Source organism: Malaclemys terrapin, chromosome 7 (genome assembly GCF_027887155.1).
Source record: "Malaclemys terrapin pileata isolate rMalTer1 chromosome 7, rMalTer1.hap1, whole genome shotgun sequence".
Lineage (NCBI taxonomy): Eukaryota > Metazoa > Chordata > Testudines > Emydidae > Malaclemys > Malaclemys terrapin.
Window position 1 is genome coordinate 127,487,785 of NC_071511.1, and position 16,364 is coordinate 127,504,148.

The 16,364-nt window shown below is 65.5% G+C and overlaps 1 protein-coding gene across 4 annotated transcripts; it reads right to left on the reverse strand.

The window, feature by feature from the left end:
• Positions 1-203: 203 nt before the first annotated feature.
• HPS1 (HPS1 biogenesis of lysosomal organelles complex 3 subunit 1) lies at positions 204-12,727 on the reverse strand. 4 transcript variants are annotated; one of them, XM_054035554.1, is made up of 19 exons: positions 12,699-12,727; positions 11,784-11,900; positions 11,419-11,556; positions 10,939-11,081; positions 10,324-10,432; positions 9,889-10,049; positions 9,695-9,797; positions 9,466-9,570; positions 7,806-7,875; positions 7,496-7,563; positions 6,717-6,884; positions 5,882-6,061; positions 5,730-5,797; positions 5,345-5,470; positions 4,848-4,913; positions 4,120-4,264; positions 3,718-3,831; positions 3,367-3,449; positions 204-1,736 (listed from the first exon to the last, which is right to left on the reverse strand). In XM_054035554.1, the coding sequence occupies exons 2-19, from the start codon at positions 11,898-11,900 to the stop codon at positions 1,574-1,576; spliced, it is 2,127 nt and encodes a 708-aa protein (XP_053891529.1). In that variant the 5' UTR covers positions 12,699-12,727; the 3' UTR covers positions 204-1,573. The 4 variants fall into 4 exon arrangements, with proteins under 4 accessions (XP_053891529.1, XP_053891527.1, XP_053891526.1 ...); XM_054035552.1 differs by lacking the exon at positions 12,699-12,727 and adding an exon at positions 12,634-12,686; XM_054035551.1 differs by lacking the exon at positions 12,699-12,727 and adding an exon at positions 12,294-12,553.
• Between the last annotated feature and the right edge of the window lie 3,637 nt (positions 12,728-16,364).

The following is a 16,364-nucleotide window of genomic DNA, read 5'->3' on the forward strand; positions in this document are numbered from 1 at the left end:
ACTCCCCCCAGCACCCACCCACACAGGAGACAGCCCCAGTCACTGCCCCCCCCACAACCCTCCATGGCACCAGCTCACCCACTTGCTGGGGCGACCGGTGCCATGCCAATGCTCCCTGCTCCCCAGGCACCACTGTCACGGAGTGTGGGGGGATACAGGGCCCTGCACCCCCGGCTTCCTGCGATTCACCATGACTCTCAGCCAGCCAGTAAAGCAGAAGGTTTATTTAGATGACAGGGATACAGTCCAAGACAGGTCTTGCAGGCACAGACAACAGGGACCCCCTCAGTTAGGTCCAGCTTGGGGTCCCAGGGCATCCCAGCCCCATTGGGGGGGGCAGAGCCCCGTCTGGGCTCCCTCCAGTACCAGCCAGCTCCTGATAACTCCCACTCCCTCCAGCGTCTCTCCCCCAGCCTCCCCCGGCTCCTCCCCCAGCCTTTGTCCAGTTTCCCGGGCAGAGGTGTCACCTGGCCCCAGCACCCTCCTGGGTTGTAACATTACCTGCTCCCATATCTTCCCTCAAGGCCAGTCTCCCATCCCCCAGTGCAGACCGTCCCAGCCAAACCCCCCTGCCACCTTCCCAGGCAACACTCCCCCCTCAGCATTCAAAGACCACATTAAGAACAGTCCCAGTTTGTCACAACCACCCAGCCCGCTGTGGGGCAAAACCTTCCCCTAGGCACGGGCTGGGGAGAGCTGGCCCCACACAGCAAGGGGCCCAGCAAGGCAGCTGTGCCCCTGGGCACCCTGCATGTGTGGCTAGGAGCAGCTGCACCCTGGCTTAGCAAGCCCGAGCCCACTGGCCACTGGGGGTGGGGATGAAGGGAGGCCCCAGTGCTGGAGCTGGGAGAGTAGAGCCCTGGGGCAGGCTGGGCTGTCCCCCTTGGGGAACAGATGCTGGGGGCAGCTGTAGACCACTTCGTCCTAGGGGCTGGGGAGCCAGAGAGGAGGGGCCGTTGGTTTGCAGGCTTAGGTGAGAAGCTAGCGGACTCTGCCCTGGAAAACTCCCCCCATAGTGCAGGAGGCAGGCAGGGCAGAGGCCTGGCCAGTACCTGCCCGGGAGCTGGCTGGGCCCTGCCCACACGGCGGGAAGAAGGACCCAGTCCTGGCGGGAGCACCGTGAACCCTCCTTAGCATCAGGCTGGGGAAGGCACGTCTCCGTGTGCGTGCAAACGTCTGTCCATGTACTTGCACACGCAGGTCCACAGGCAAGGCCAAGCCCCTGACGCAGACGGGGAGGAATCAGGGAGTGCCCCACGCTGACCAAGTGCACCAGCTTTAATGCCAGCCTGGAGCATGGCACGTACAGATACGCTACCCTGGCCATGCCCGTCCAACAGCCCCCGCCCTGGGCAGCTCAGGGGGAGCGCCCCTGGCCCTTGGAGGGTGGGTTTCAGCAGGCGGGGAGCTGACGGCAGGATGTTGGCTGGCGCTGGTCTCCCAGCCAGGCCCGGGGGGCTGCAGGGCCGAGCGAGGTGGGGGGCTGCGAGGGGCCTGTTGCAGGCAGCCCAGGGACCAGTCTGACTCAGAGCGAGGAGCCCCTGGGGGGTCACTCGCTGCCAGCCCGCGTGGCTCAGAGCAGGGGGATGCGTGAGGGCTCCCAGAGCCGCCGGGCCAGGTCGCAGGCCTGCTGGATCACACGCTCGGCAGGGATCACGCCCAGGTGCAGCGTCAGCAGCTCGTAGCACTTCACCCCCTCGGCCGGGTGGTTCTTGCTATAGTATCGCAGCAACTTCCTGCACAGGAGACAGCGGTCAGGCGGGAAAGCCCCCACGGGGCCCCGGACCAGCCCCCAGAGGGCAGCGGGCCTGGGCCTTGGACCCACCCCAGATCTGACATTGGGCAGCACACGTGTCCCTCAACCCGGCCACCCCATTCCAAGGACAGGCCAGAGGGGAAGACGTAAGAACGGCCAGGCTGGGTCAGACCAAAAGGTCCATCGAGCCCAGTGTCCTGGCTGCCGACAGTGGCCAATGCCAGGTGCCCCAGAGGGAATGAACAGAACAGGGAATCATCAAGTGATCCATCCCCTGTCGCCCATTCCCAGCCTCTGGCAAACAGAGGCTAGGGCCACCATCCCTGCCCAGCCTGGCTAATAGCCATTGATGGACCTATCCTCCACGAACTTATCTAGTTCTTTTTTGAACCTTGTTATAGTCTTGGCCTTCACAACATCCTCTGGCAAGGAGTTCCACAGGTTGACTGAGTTGTGTGAAAAAATACTTCCTTATTTGTTTAAAACCTGCTGCTTATTAATTTCATTGGGTGACCCTGGTTCTTGTGTAATGCGAAGGGGTAAATAACACTTCCTTATCTACTTTCTCCACACCAGCCAAGATTTTATAGACTTCAATCATATCTTCCCTGTCATCTCTTTTCCAAGCTAAAAAAGTTCTAGTCCTTTTAATCTCCCCCATGCAGAAGCTGTTCCATACCCCTCATCATTTTTGCTGCCCTTCTCCAGTTTCAATGCATCTTTTTTTGAGATGGGGCGACCACATCTGCATGCAGTAGTCAAGATGTGGGCGTACCATGGATTTATATAGAGGCAATATGGTATTTTCTATCTTATCTCTCCCTTTCTTAATGATTCCCAACATCCTGTTAGCTTTTTTGACTGCCATTGCACATTGAGTGGATGATTTCAGAGAACTATCCACAGTGACCCCAAGGTCTCTCTCTCGAGTGGTAACAGCGAATTTAGACTCCATCATGTTGTACGTATAGACCAGGGGTCGGCAACCTTTCAGAAGTGGTGTGCCGAGTCTTCATTTATTCACTCTAATTTAAGGTTTCGCGTGCCGGTAATATATTTAAACATTTTTAGAAGGTCTCTTTCTATAAGTCTATAATATATAACTAAACTATTGTTGTATGTAAAGTAAATAAGGTTTTTAAAATGTTTAAGAAACTTCATTTAAAATTAAATTAAAATGCAGAGCCCCCCGGACCGGTGGCCAGGACCCAGGCAGTGTGAGTGCCACTGAAAATCAGCTCGCGTGCCGCCTTTGGCACGCGTGCCATAGGTTGCCTATCCCTGGTATAGACGGCCTGGCCAGGGAGCCTGAAGATCTGGGTTTGATCCCTGGCTTAGCGGCAGGTTCGTGTAACCTCAGCCCCTGGCGGAGACATGGGGATGTTGCGAATCCCTGTCCTGGGGCATGTGGTTACAAGCGCCGGACACCGAGACAGGGTCCCGCAGGGTTCAGAGCCCAAGTACTGTCAGCTCCCAGCCCCACCTGCCGGCTGTGACCCATCGTAGGCGAGGGGCAGCCCTGCAGCCCAGAGCTCTCCCCATCTGCTGCTGCCTAGCCAGCGGCCAGGAGAGGGCTCGGGGGATAGGGGCTGGCTGGGTCCAGCACTCACCTGTAGTAATCCCCTGCCAGCATCCCAATGGGAGCAGAGTCGTCGGAGAGAACGGGAACCTCGATCACCTCCAGCTTGTAACCCTGCGTGGCAAAGGGACAGCCGTGAGGGGCTGGGGGCTGGCCCGAGGCTGCAGCGGGGTGCTGGCTGCGTGGCCTGGAGCTCATGGGCAAGGGTAGGGCTGACCAAGCGCTTTGGGGAGCCCATATGCTGGGCTGGGGGCTAGCCACAGGTCCTGGGGGCTCACGAACATGCCCCGGGGTGACCTGCCAGGGCCTCTCCATTTCTCAGAAGTGCTGCTGGGGGAGGGGCCTCGTCAGGCAGGTTAGAGGCCAAGCGCCCCCAACGCACCAGCTCGCTCTCGAACCAGAGGAAGTAGGAGCAGTAATAGTCGCCGTCCCGCAACGTGAGTGTCGTGTAGCCCTTCTGCAGGTAGCGCCGCGCCAGCCCGATCAGGGACCAGACCTGGGGGGAGAGAAGGCAGCTGCAGCCCGGCGCAGAGATCCCCCCCCTCGCCCCCACGGCTCTGCTCCCTTCTCCTCCCCCTCCGAGCCCTGGGGCGCCACTCCTACCGAGCGCCCCGCTTCACCAGCGTCGCGCTCCCCCGTCCCGCCTGGCTCCCACCACCCCAGCTGGGCCTGTGCTCCCCCCAGCTGGGCCCCCACGGCTGTGCAGACCGGCCCAGGCATGGGCCCCTTCTAAGCCTCCCCACCCCCAAACCAAGGGATCGGCCTCAGAGCCCAGGGCTGGTACCTTCTTCTTGATGAAGGCAGCCAGGGCGCCCTTGCCCAGCTCCGAGGCAGAGTCGTCGGCCACATTGAGGGAAGGTGCCACCATCTGCCCGGCGGTGCGGTCCACATAGATGAAGTGCACCAGGCCTGGGAAGTCCTCCAGGTAGGTGGGGGCAGGTTAAGGGCAACCAGCGACTGCAGGGAATGTGCGGGTGGTGCCCAGACATAGGGACCCCCCTGCCCATGGGTGCCCTGCTGAGCTTGCCCTAGGCAATGGGGAGCTCCCGCGAGCGCCCCAGATGGCTCCTGACGGGTCCTGCTTCCTGTCCCCACTCTTGGTGATGGAAACCCAGGTGCCGATGGCCCCCTGCCCACAGTTCCAGCAGCACCTCCTGTATCGCCCCCCAAGGCATCCGGGGGCGCAGAGGGGGGCTCTGTCCACAACCCCATGGCGTGGGCTACTTGGGGCCAGCCCAGTGCCCCGGGACATCTCAGAGACCCCTGCCCTGTGGGACCCAACGTAGTAGCTGCTGGCTGGGCTCCCTGCAGGCTTGTCCCCCCAGTGCTGGGCAGAGTCCAGCCCTGCTGCTGGAGAGATGGGGCGAGCCCCCCGTTAGCTGGGCCAGCTCAGCCAGGCCAACTGCCCCCAGCCGGCCTGGGCAGGAGAACCGCCCCCCAGCCCCCGCTGCACCGCGGGGACGGTCCCGGGAGGAAGGCGCCTGCCCCGCGCGGGGCTTTCTGGGCGGATGTGACACCATGGTGATGTTCCGCTTGCTCTTAACCAGCAGGAAGTCCCTCCAGTCCAGCAGCTTCTCCCTGCGGAGGAAGAGACTTGGCCTGAGCACGGAGCCCCCTCCCTCTCCCCGCCTGGCCTGAGCCCCCCCTCACCCGGCCAGGCCCTCGGGCTGCCTGGTGCCCAGCGGGGGGCACCGCGCAGACACGGGGATGCCGGCCATGGCTGGCTCGTACCCCGCACTTGAGGGGATGGGGCACGTGCCTCCCCGAAGGGCCCCACAGAAGAGCTGCCCGCTCAGCCGTGCCCTGGAGGTGCCTGGGGGTCAAACTGCCCTGCCGGTTACAGGGACACGTACCGGCTAAACCCACCAAGGTCTGCGGCATCCTCTCCACGCAGGGCCCAGGCCCGGGGGCTGGTTTCCAGCCACTTCCCCACGAGGCCAGTTAAAGTCCCAGCCTCCACGCCCCCCTGCCAGCAGCCCCATCTCTCCCCCCCCCACCCCCACACTCACCGCACCAGCTTCTGGGCCCAGTCCTGCAGGCCCTGGGCCAGGCCCTGGGCCGGCAGTGAGGTCAGGAAGAGCTGGCGATAGACGGAGCAGAGTTGCCGCCTCACGTTGCCGAGCGCCTGCAGGAGCCTGGAGGGAGACAGCCCCTGAGAGATGTCCCCACCTGGCCCCCACCCTGGGCTCCAGACAGCAGCTGGGGGCCCCAAGAGCTGCCCCACCTTGCTCACTGGGGTCCGCGCCCTTGGCCTTCTTCCTTGTCCTCCTGGACCTCTGGGCCTAGAGCCCCCCCACCCCTCCCAGCCGCCCCTTCCCCTCCCCCCCCCCACCATCGCCCGCCCAGCCCCAACTGCCCTGTACCCTGGTTTTCTCCCCACACCCCCATACTCACTCCCTGGAGCTCCCGGACTCCTGTCTGGAGAACGCTTTGCTCTTGAACTCCAGCCAGGCGTTGTGTAACTAGGACAGAGACAGGGCAGCCGTGAGGCATGCAGGCCGTGCCAGGGTCCCTGACCGCCCCGCAGCTCCGCGCTGGACTCCCACCTGCATGTCCTGCCTGCCCAGCTTCCTCACAAACTTGTCCATCCTCTGGCGCAGCTCAGCCAGGAGTGGGTGGGAGCGGGTGGGTGGCCCCACCTCCTGCCCCTCCCTCAGCTTCTTCTCCAGCACCAGGAACCCATCCAGCAGTTGGTACAGGGAGCAGGCGATGTGGGTGCTGGGGCTCTGAGTGGGTGTGAAAGTGGGAATCGGTTTGTACGACTTTTATGAGTCTGGCATGCCTCAGTTTCCCCTGCGCTGTTCCCCCATGGGTGGGACAGGACTGTTTGCTCTCAGGACAGGCTGAGACAAGGGTGGTGTCGCCTGGCTGTCTGGGCCTGGCCCCAGATCAGTGGAGATTTGAGACGCCGATGGCAAGTCCAGCCCCCAGGACACTGACACCCAGAGCCCCAGGGGACAGAGATCTCCCCGCCTCTGTGCAGGGAGGCTGAGCCACCCCCCAGCTGGAGATCGAAGGGCTGGGAGGGGGTTGGGGAGCTCGGAGGGGGCTGCTAGAAGGAGTCGGGGCTCTCACCGGGAGACGGACCAAGGAGGTCACAGCCCGACAGAGCTGGAACAGAGGCTCCCTACAGCCTGGCCGGGCGTGGGGCTCCCCAGAATGGGCCGTGCTGTGACCTTCAGTTCTCTGAGCGACCCGATGGCCGGCCTGGGCCGTGGCCAGTTACCGAACAAACCCGACTGTCTGAGCGAGACCCCTGGGGCCCCGGCCCACTGACGGGCTCCTCCCACACTCCTCCACAGCTGGGGCCGTAGCACCGGCCCTGTGGGTCTGTGGCAGGCCAAGCTGGGCAGCATGCGCCATGCCCCAGAGCCAGCTCACCTTGGTCAGGAGCACCAGCGAGATGCCAGGCCAGAGCGGCAGGCAGTACATGGTGTGGGGCACCATGGGGCAGTAGCCCTCCCGCAGGTTCGCATCCAGGAAGATCCTTCTGGGGTTGGAGGCGTTGGGCACTGGGGGCACCAGGGCCTGGAGCGAGTCTTCTGCCACCTGGGGGAAGAGAGCAGCTGGCTAGACACCCTGCATCGGGGAAGGGACCCGAAGGGTTTACAACGGGCCAGGCAGCAGCAGGCTGGTCTGCCCACGTCCCAGTCAGCGAGGGCAGAGCTGGTGGCACCACCCCCGGGAAGCTGCAGTCAGGTGTGGGCAGGCGGGAGGCTCCCGGGCAGAAGGGAGAGGGCGACAGGTGGCGCAAATGGGGAAAACAGGCTGAATCTTGGAACAAACTCCCCACAAGGGGGATGGATCCGGCTAGTGGCTCAGACCCCCCCCCCCAGACCTTCCCTAGGAGCTTGTCACGCAGGGAATTCAAGTCTAGGGCAGGTGCTGCTGGGCCCGCTCAAAGTTTGGGCTCCCTGGCCAGGGGACAGGGTGGGGTTTGCGGCGATGGGCAAGTGTGACAGGCCCAGCCTGTGCTGAGGGGCTGGAAGATGCCTGGGGAGTGGGAAGAGCTCTGGGGGAGAAGGGGCTGCAGGAGCCCTGCGGACACCCCTCATCTGGCCAGGCTGGGAGGCGCGTGCTGGGGACGAGGGCAGGACTGCAGGACGTGGGCACCATGGGCTCTCACAGGGTCCTGCTCAGGGCGCGAATCCCCGGCTCACCTGGACATCAGCAGCATCTGCCTCCCCGGAGCCCGGCGGCTCTGAGCCCTCCGACCAGCTGGCACCTCCTGTAGGCAACAGAGCAGCAGAGGAACCAGCTGCCCCCAGCACCGCATGCAGCCAAACCACCCTGCGGGGTTCCTGCCCGGGCCTCTGGGGGCTCAACCTCCACACAGACACCCCACCCCGGGCCCAGGCCTCCCCCAACATCCCCCGGCCCAGCCCCCTCGTGTGCCCGTGCTGAACCTGCCACCTCTGGGGACACAACCAGTCTCCCGGTGCGAGACGGCCCGTCTGCCCAGGGACTCACCTGTGCTCTGCCTGCTGGGCGAGGGCTGGGGGGTGTAATACTCCTCGGGAATGGAGATCTCGTCCGCATCCTGCAAGCGAGAAGGGAGCCAGCTCAGGGGGCAGCGGGACCCTCCCCCCAACGACAGGGCAGGGCAGGATGGGCCCCCAAGGGGCAGAGCGGTGAGGCTGGGCGGGTTCCTCGGCCGGGGCACAGTCAGGCTCCGGGTAGCTGGATTCTATCAAACACCCCTTGTGACCAAGCGGGGGATTTTCTTGTGTTTTCCAATGGTTTGCATGCAGAGGGGGTGAGACTCAGTTTCCCTGGGTGTTATTGGTTTAATGAGGTGAGGGGAGAGGGAGTTTGTGGTTACAGAGGACCGGAGAGAGGACGTGGGGACCCAGCCGATGGCCGGGAGGATGGATACCCCAGCGACTGGCGACCCGGCAACCCAGGAGCCCAGCTCAGGAGTTGCAGCCGGTCCTGGCCAGTGGGAGGACAATGGGCTGCGAAGGGAGAAGAGGAGGCCCAGGCGACCCTGTTTCCCTGGAGAGAAGGCAATGGACAGAGGCGGGGCCTGGGGCCGGTGATCTCAGATGCCCAGCTGGGAGCAGGGGGGCTGGGGCTGGAGAGGGGGAGCAGGCAGAGCCCACCTGGATGCAGAGGGGACTGGGATGTGCTGTGCTGAGGGAGGCCAAGCCTGAGGGTCAGAGAGTTTCCTGTGCTGGGTTCAGTCGTTCAATAAACCTTCCTGATTTACGCTGGCCCAGAGTCACTCCGGTCTAGAGAACAGGGGGCATCAACCCCTTCAGGGGGTGAAGGCCCCGGGGGTCCAGAGCGAGGGGACTCCCTGAGGTGGCCCACGGCAGAGACAGACGTGCTAAGGCTCAGAGAGGTGCGGCTCCAGTAGGTGGAGAGGCCTAATGCCGAAGGAGAATGGACCCTCGAGAAGGGCTGTCACACTGAAAGGGGCCCCCCGCACGGGGCCAAGATTGGGCACAATCTGTGAGTCCATGACACCCCTTAGCGCAGGGTTTCCAGACCGCTGTCCCCCAGTAGGAGGCTGATTTGTTGTGTGTACCCCCAGGTGTCACCTCGCTTAAAAACTGCTTCCAAACCCAGCCGTAAAAATACAACTGTCCCAGCACGCTAGTCCTGAACAATGGCTGCGGGTCTCCTTTTTACCGTATCAGTATCAAATAACTCCACTGGACTATAAACACTGCACTTGCCTTTCAGTGTCTAGTCTATGGAGCAGTGTGAACTAGTCATGGTCCGTATGAAACTGTAGTTTGTCCTGACTCCGCCAGTGCTTTTTATGGAGCCTGTTGTGAAACTAGGCAAGTCTCTAGCTGAGTTGATGTACCCCCCGGAAGACCTCTGTGTACCCCAGGGGTGTGCGTACCCCGGTTGAGAACCGCTGACTTAGTGGAGAGTTGCACCCGAGTGCTTTGGGGCAGGGAGCACGGCTCTGCCTATACCTGCAGCTCCTGGGGCGTGATCCCCGCAAGTGAGTGAGTGAGTGTGTGTCTGGGGGGGGGGGGAAACGAGCCCATGCAGCTCCCAGCACCATAGGCCCTGATCCTGGGGCGTGGAGAACAGCTCTGGGGAACCTGCCAACCACAATACCCCCAATCTCTGTGCCAACCCCCGGGCGCCAGGCCCAGCCGGCCCCACACACCTGCTCTTCTGCCTCGCTCCTGGGGGTGCCGTGTGGGCCTGGGCTCTTCACTGGGATGCTCTCGCTGCTCCTCGGTCTCTGGGGAGTCAGCCCCCCCTCTGCCAGCTGCAGGGAGAGCAGGAGAGCTGCTTAGAGGGGTCCAGCCCCCATCACAGAGGAGCACCCCTCCCTCCCACCAGCCCCAGGCTGCTCCCAAAGCCCACCCCCCAGCCAGGCCCAGGGCAGGTACCTGGGGGCTCAGGTCCTCATCTGCGCTGGGGCTGGGACACAGGTCCTGCACCAGGAGGATGAGGGTGAGCAGGTCGGCTGGGCGGATGGTGCTGGCACTCCGGCTGCAGAGAGAGGCGGCCAGTGAGTGGGGAGGGGGTGATAGAGTGCTGTTCCAGGAAGGGTCATGGGGGAGTGGGGGGAAGAGCATCTCACCTGGAGTAGAAGGCCAGCAGCTTGGTGTGCACCAGCAGGAAGGCGTGCACCACCTCCTCGCCCCCGCGCTGCCCGCTGGCATTGATGTGCTGCACCACCTGGCGCTCCAGGAACTCGATGCACTGCTCACACAGCTGGGGGTGGATCAGCCGCTCCACGGCCTGCGGGCAGGGTCACAGGGAGACAGACCCAGCGCTGAGCTGAGACAGGGCAAGGGGACCCAGCGGCCCGGTGGGGCAGCTCCCAGCCACGCCAGCCAGGGAATGGGAGGAAACCCAAAGAATTCTGCACTCACGCCCCCCAGCACCTCCTCGGCTCCACCCAGGCCCCTCCAGCACCGCCCAGGCCCCGCTCAGGGCAATTCACCCCAGTCACACCCAGTGCCCACAGCCTGCTAGCCCCCTTCCCCAGGCTAGGCCCTCCGCCGCCCCGTACCTCCACGGCAAAGCTCTGCTCGGCCTCCCGCAGGCTGCTGTAGGTCTGGAGCAGACCCTGGAACAGGGCCCACACACGGCTGCGCTGCTCCGAGTCCGCCGGCCGCAACCTGGGAGCACAGGCACCAAGTGAGCCGATTCCCATCCAGGAGAGACGGGCCCATCCCAGAGACCGCTCCTGGGGCCCCTCGCCTGGCTGAGGGCCCCCCATGGGCCCGGTCTCCTCCCTGGGACTGACACACTGCTGCCAGCCGCTCCCCAGGCTCCAGTCGCTCTTCCCGGCCCTGAGCAGCCCTCGGAGACCGGCGTGGGGAACGCGGCGCCTCCTCCTCTGGGCTAGCAAGACTCCAAGCGCGGGGGACATGGCCCAGCATGGTGCACGCTCGGACCTGGCCCTCCTCCAGTCCCATAGCCTGCAGCACAGCGACAGGCTCCACATTCGCCCAGATCCCTGCACCCCCCAGGCACAGCCTCGAGTCCCCCAGCCCCAGGGATCGGCCGCGGTGCTAGCTCACCAGTCAGGCGCTGGCTGCAGCGCTGACGTGTGCGTCCGGGTGAGGGTCTGCCCAGCACCCAGGCAGCACCAGATGCCCTCCCGGCCCAGCCAACCACTCACTCCTTGCAGACAAGGTGTGAGTCCAGCGTCACCAGGCCGAAGTGAGCCTCGGCCAGTCTCCTCAGCACATAGAGCTTCCGGCGCAGGTCGTCCTCGCTCTCCGAGCCGTCACCGTTCACCGCGATGTACAGGCACTCCCCGAACTGCAGCGCGCCGGCAGGGCCAGGCAGGAAACAGCAAATCCCCACCCCTGTAAGACGTCCTCGTGCTGGCTGGGCCTGGGGCAAAGCTCCCGCGCGGGCTGGCCCTCGCCAGCAGGGAGTGGGTCTCCCCGTGGGTCTGCTCGGGAGGGCCCCCCCAGGAGCACAGCCTGGGGATCCTGCCCCGGAGGGACCCTCCCCCCACGCGCGCACAGTGACCCAGTGCAGGGCTCTGCCCAGGGGCCAGGCCGGATGGCAGCTGCGTCCCAAGTGGGGCTAGCGCCACGCTCCCAGCAAACAGCCACACGCTCCCCTTGCCGGGGTCCCTGGGCACCGTTACCATGTGCAGCACGTAGAGGTGGCCTCCGTCCTCAGCCGAGAAGCAGGTGTAGGTGTCCGAGAGCCGCTCCAGCAGCGTCCCGCAGGAGATGATCATGGGGGCGAAGAGCGTGTTGATGCTGTCCTCGAAGGCAGGCGGCTGTAGGGCAGGGACAGACAGGCCATGAGCCAGTCCTGTTCCAGCTGCTCCTCCTCCACCCCCCCGCACGCCCCCAGCACAGGGCCCCCAGCCCCTCCCCCCAGTACCCAGCTGCACCCCCGCTGGGGTCTGGAGCTGACCTCTGCCCCCACCACTCAACAGGGCCCTCAGCCCAGCCCCTCCCCCCGGCCCAGGGGGCTTGCTGCACCCCCAGTGAGACCTCTCACCTCGCGCCCCCCTTGCTCCGCCTGGCAGAAGCGCCGGCGCAGGCTCTCTGTGAACTCCTCGTCGGCCCAGTAGAACAGCACCTCCGCCCCCTCGCTGGCGATCAGCACGCACTTCATCTGGGGGGAGAACCGGGTCAGTGCCAGGGCCCCTGGCCCAGGAGCCCACCCGCCCCATGGAGCCTCCTCTCCCTGCCCGGCCCGGGGCACACACCAGAGCCACTTGCAGCAGGTGCCCGCCCGGCGATGCCCTGCCCAGGGCGCTGGGTGCGAGACAGCCCCGGCTGGCCGAGGGCAGCGTTTCCCCACATCCTCAGCTGCTGCGGGACGGGGGCTTGGGAGGCTGCCCCCGGCTCAGCGCCCAGGTCCCTCCGCTTGGTTCAAGGCCCCTCCCTCGCTGCTGGACCAGCTGTTCTCCCCCCCCCCCGGCTGCCGTGGGGAGGGCAGACGGGGCTCCCCCCACAGCCCCAGGGACGGGCTGCCAGACCCACGCTAGGGCACTTTCAGACCCACCGACGGAGGCGGCGGCAGGGGCGCGGGGCGCTGCCACACGGGCCACGCCCACAGGAGCCCCCTGCCTGGGAGCCCTTGGGCCAGTCCCGCCCCGTGCCTCAGTTTCCCCGTGACCGTGCCCATAAAGCTGCTGGATAAAGCTAACGGGGGGGAGGGGCTCGTTCCCCTGCGGGCAAGGCCGGAGCTCCCCGGCAGCGCCCAACCCCCCGGGCCGGTGGGTACAGGGGGCGGGACACCCCACGGCGCCGGCACGGGCAGGGCTGACCTCGGGGGCCCCCGCGGCTCCCCGCTGTGGCTGGGGGTCAGCGCGCGCCCGCCCTGCCTCAGTTTCCCCACCCACCCCCGACACCCCAGCGGGCTTTGCTGGGCGGGTCCCGCCTGGCCCGGGCCCCCGCCCCCCGGTACCGTGTCCGCGCGCTTCCGCCTCCGCCTCCGCCCCCGGGCATGTCATGTGACCCCCGCCCCGCTCATGTGACCGGCCCGGCCAGGGGGAGGGGCAGCCGGCCCCGCCCGGCCCCATTTCAGAGCCTCCCGCCGCCTCCCCACAGCGCCCCCTGCTGGGCCGACCCCGAACCGGCGCGGGGCGGGGGGCACGTGCTGCCTGCGGGGGCTCGGGGCGGGGGGCGCAAGGCAGATGGCCAGAGAGACCCTGGCCCCGAGGGCAGGAGCCGGGGTCAGGCTGGGCCCCCCCTTGTGCTCTGGGTCCCCCCCCATGGGAACACGCCCCAATCTCTCTGCACCGAGAGCGGGAAACGGGATGGGACCAGCCCCGCCCCCGCCCGGGGCTGCTACAGGGCAATAGGGCCCTGGCCCTGCCCCCTGTGGAGCTGAGTCCAGCCTGGCCCCGCTGGGCGTGCGGGGCCTGACGGGGCAGCTGCCCCACGCCCGGCCCCCACCGAGGGGCCCTGTGCCCAGAGCTGAGCGGGGGGTGAGGCCAGTTCCCAGCTGTGAGCGGCTTTGTGCAGGGGCTGACCCCACCCTGGGGGGTTCCTGGGGACTGAGCGGGGCTGGCCCGGCTGCGCTCGGCTCCTTGCTGGCACTCTGCAGACGCTGGGGTCTGGCGGGACACCCCAGTTCCTGGGCAAGGACGGGAATGGGGCCCAGGAGCCCCAAGTGACCTGGCCACATTCTGCACCTCCGCGTTGCCGGCTTGCACCGGCCTGGCGGCTGCTGCATTGGGCTCAGGCCCAGGCTTTCACTGTCTGCACCCGGCGGGACCCCGGGCGCCCTGCTGGGCTGAGGGGACGGCTCCGTGCTGCCCCGTTTCCTCCCCTCCCCACGCAGGCTGGAAGAGGAGGGCAAAGGTGCAGACGGGGTGCAGCTGGCCCAGTCATTGTCCGTGAGGGAGCAGACAGCTCCCGGCGCGGGCGGGAAGATGCTACCTCAGAGGGTCCATTGACACTTGGAGCGGAAGGGGCCTAGTATCTTGGCCGGTCCGTACTGGGGGGCGTTAGCCCCTCTCCCTGTGTGCATCGCCGCGGCTACGCTCTTTGGGGCGCTCTGGCTTATCACGGGCATGGCTCTTGGCGCTGGTAACTGCCCCGGCTCGGAGTGCAGCCAGGCCCTACGAACCAGGCCAGGGCACTGGGCTGAGACACGGAGCTGCTGCCTCGGAGCTGGGGGCAGAGACACGGAGCCACCTGCTTCGCCTGAGACGAGATCACGAGATAGCCACACAGGGGAGGCAGCCCCAGAACTCAGCACGTGCTGGGGCCGGGGGCCAGGAGCAGTGAGGGCCGAGCCCACCCCGAGGGGAGATGGGGTTTGCACCAGCGTGGGGTGTTGGTCTCAGGGTTTTAAATCACGGAGCTGCCAGGCCCGTGTGATGCCGTCATACGCAGCCAGCCAGTGTCTTCCCGGGCACAAGCTGCTTGCCAAGGGGCGTGGTGCCGGAAAGCGTGGCGTGCAGGGCTGGCTCCGGGCCGGGAGGGGGGATGCTGCACTGCTCTGCGTGACTGGCTGTCCTGGGCACGTCCCCTGCCAGCCCTGTGCTGGACCCTCCCCCCAAATTCACACCAACCTGCCTGTCTCTAGGGCTGCAGCCAGAGAGTGCGAGCCCCACGGGATCTGTTCCCGCTGCCCCTCCTGCCAGCCAGGCGGGATCCCAAGCAAGTCCCCAGGGGGCTGGGGGATACTAAAAGGCCAGGCCTCAGTGGGGTGTCTGCCTTGCGTTTCCTGGTAGGTCAGCATCTAGCTATCCTGGCCATTGGCTGGGCAGCCACCTAAGCCAACAGCCCCCAGCCCTGCCGCTCGCCCCCTCCCTGGGCTTGGGGGCTGGCTGAGAAGGAGCCTAGACACAGCAGGCTACTGGCTTGTCCCCATGTGCAGCGCTGCCGCGGCTGTAGCACTGAGCTACGGGTCAGCCTAGGTGCCCCACCGCCGCGACAGGCGATAGCGGTGTCGATGAGAGACGCACGCCCGTCGGCGCTGTCCACACGGGCAGAGAGTGCATCGCTTGGGCGTGGATTGTCTGCACCCCGTAGCTACGCCACCCTGTCTCTAGCGTTGCATACAGAGGGGAATCCAGCAGGGCAAGGAGGTAGATTTCAGGACCGCCCAGCTTGGGGCGGTGAGATACCCAGAGCCCCAGGTGCCATGGGAGGGTGGACAGGCGCTTGGGAGCCCAGAGACATGGTGATGAGGGTGCGACAGCCTAGAAACCCCAGTAACATGGCTGCACAGGGAGCGAGCACGTCTGCACTGGCGGTTACAGCGGCTGTAGTGGAATCAGCTACGCACAGAGCGCTTGAGTGGGGGGTGGGGGTGGGCACTGTGGGGTGCTCTGCAGCTGAGCATGGAGAATTCCCAGCTCCTGTTCAGGGTGGGAGGTAGCTCAGGACGCCTGTCTGGAGTGAGTCCCACCCTGGCCAGGCACCCTGCTGCTGGAAGGCCCCCAGGCTGCCCCCCCCCTACAATCCTGGCCCTTAATTCAGAGCCAGCATGGGGGCCGGAAAGTCAAGTGGGGGCTGCTGGGTGCAGGGGACAACAGGCCGAGCATTGGCTGCAGCAGGACTGCCTGTCTCCTCTGCACCTGCTGCCCTTGGGCCTCACTCTTGGGCTTTCTGTGCCCTCCTGCCTCCGGGCAGCGTGGTTCTGGCATCGGTGCCTACAACCGTGCCGGCTGCTTGGGAGAGAGTCACAGCGTCCCTTCGGCAGAGACCCTTTCTGGCCTTAGAGAGGGGACGTTCCCATCGAAACGGGCTGGGGGCTCAGCCCCGGCCTGGCACCCGGTTTGGGATCCGCTAGGCACAGCCTGCGGCCTGGTGGGGCTGGACTTCACATCCCAGCAGCAGCCGGATAACAAGGGCTCGGGGCCCAGCTGTGGCAGAAACGGCCCCCAGCTGTTGTGTTGCACACGCATGCTCCAGCTGGTCGCGCACATGCTCTCCAGATGCTCTGGTGCTTGCACTCCAGCTGTCCTGCTGCAGACCGGGACGCTGAAATGCCCAGGAAAGCCTGGCCAGCAAGCATGGGATTTCCACGTTACCAGCCGTTTCCTCCTCTGGCAAAGGGCCAGTCTCCCAGGACTCCTCTGGGGCCGGGAGTAACCCGGATAGTGCCGTGATCCTTGGTGTAAGGCACCGGCTGGTGGTGAGATGGATGGGAGTACCTGGGACTCCCGGGTCAGGCTGTCCCAGCGCCTGAGTTCACACCTGATACCTGGTGGGTGAGATCTAAGCACAGAACTCAGCCACGGTGGGGTCTGTGCCTGGCTCCTGACAGGCGGCCTGAGGCTGGTACCCACGGTCTGGAGCTGCTGCAGGATGGCCTGACAGAATCCAACCCTTGACTTCACTTCTCTGTGGGTCACACCAAGCTCTCCCTCTCCCCAGCTCACGGGCCCTTTCCCTCCCTCCGTCTGGAGCCCCAGCTCCTGGCTGTGCCGGTGTCACTGGCGTGGACAGTGCAGTCGCTCTCCTGCACTCAGGACTTCATTCCCAAAGCCAGAACCGTGTCCCCTTTGTCCCTGCCCTGTGAGCCCCTTTGCCAGAATTCACACTCCCTCCAGCTGGGATCTGGACCAGGCCTTCGTCACCCCATTGCCCCAGGCAGACCCTGCTTCACGGGCTC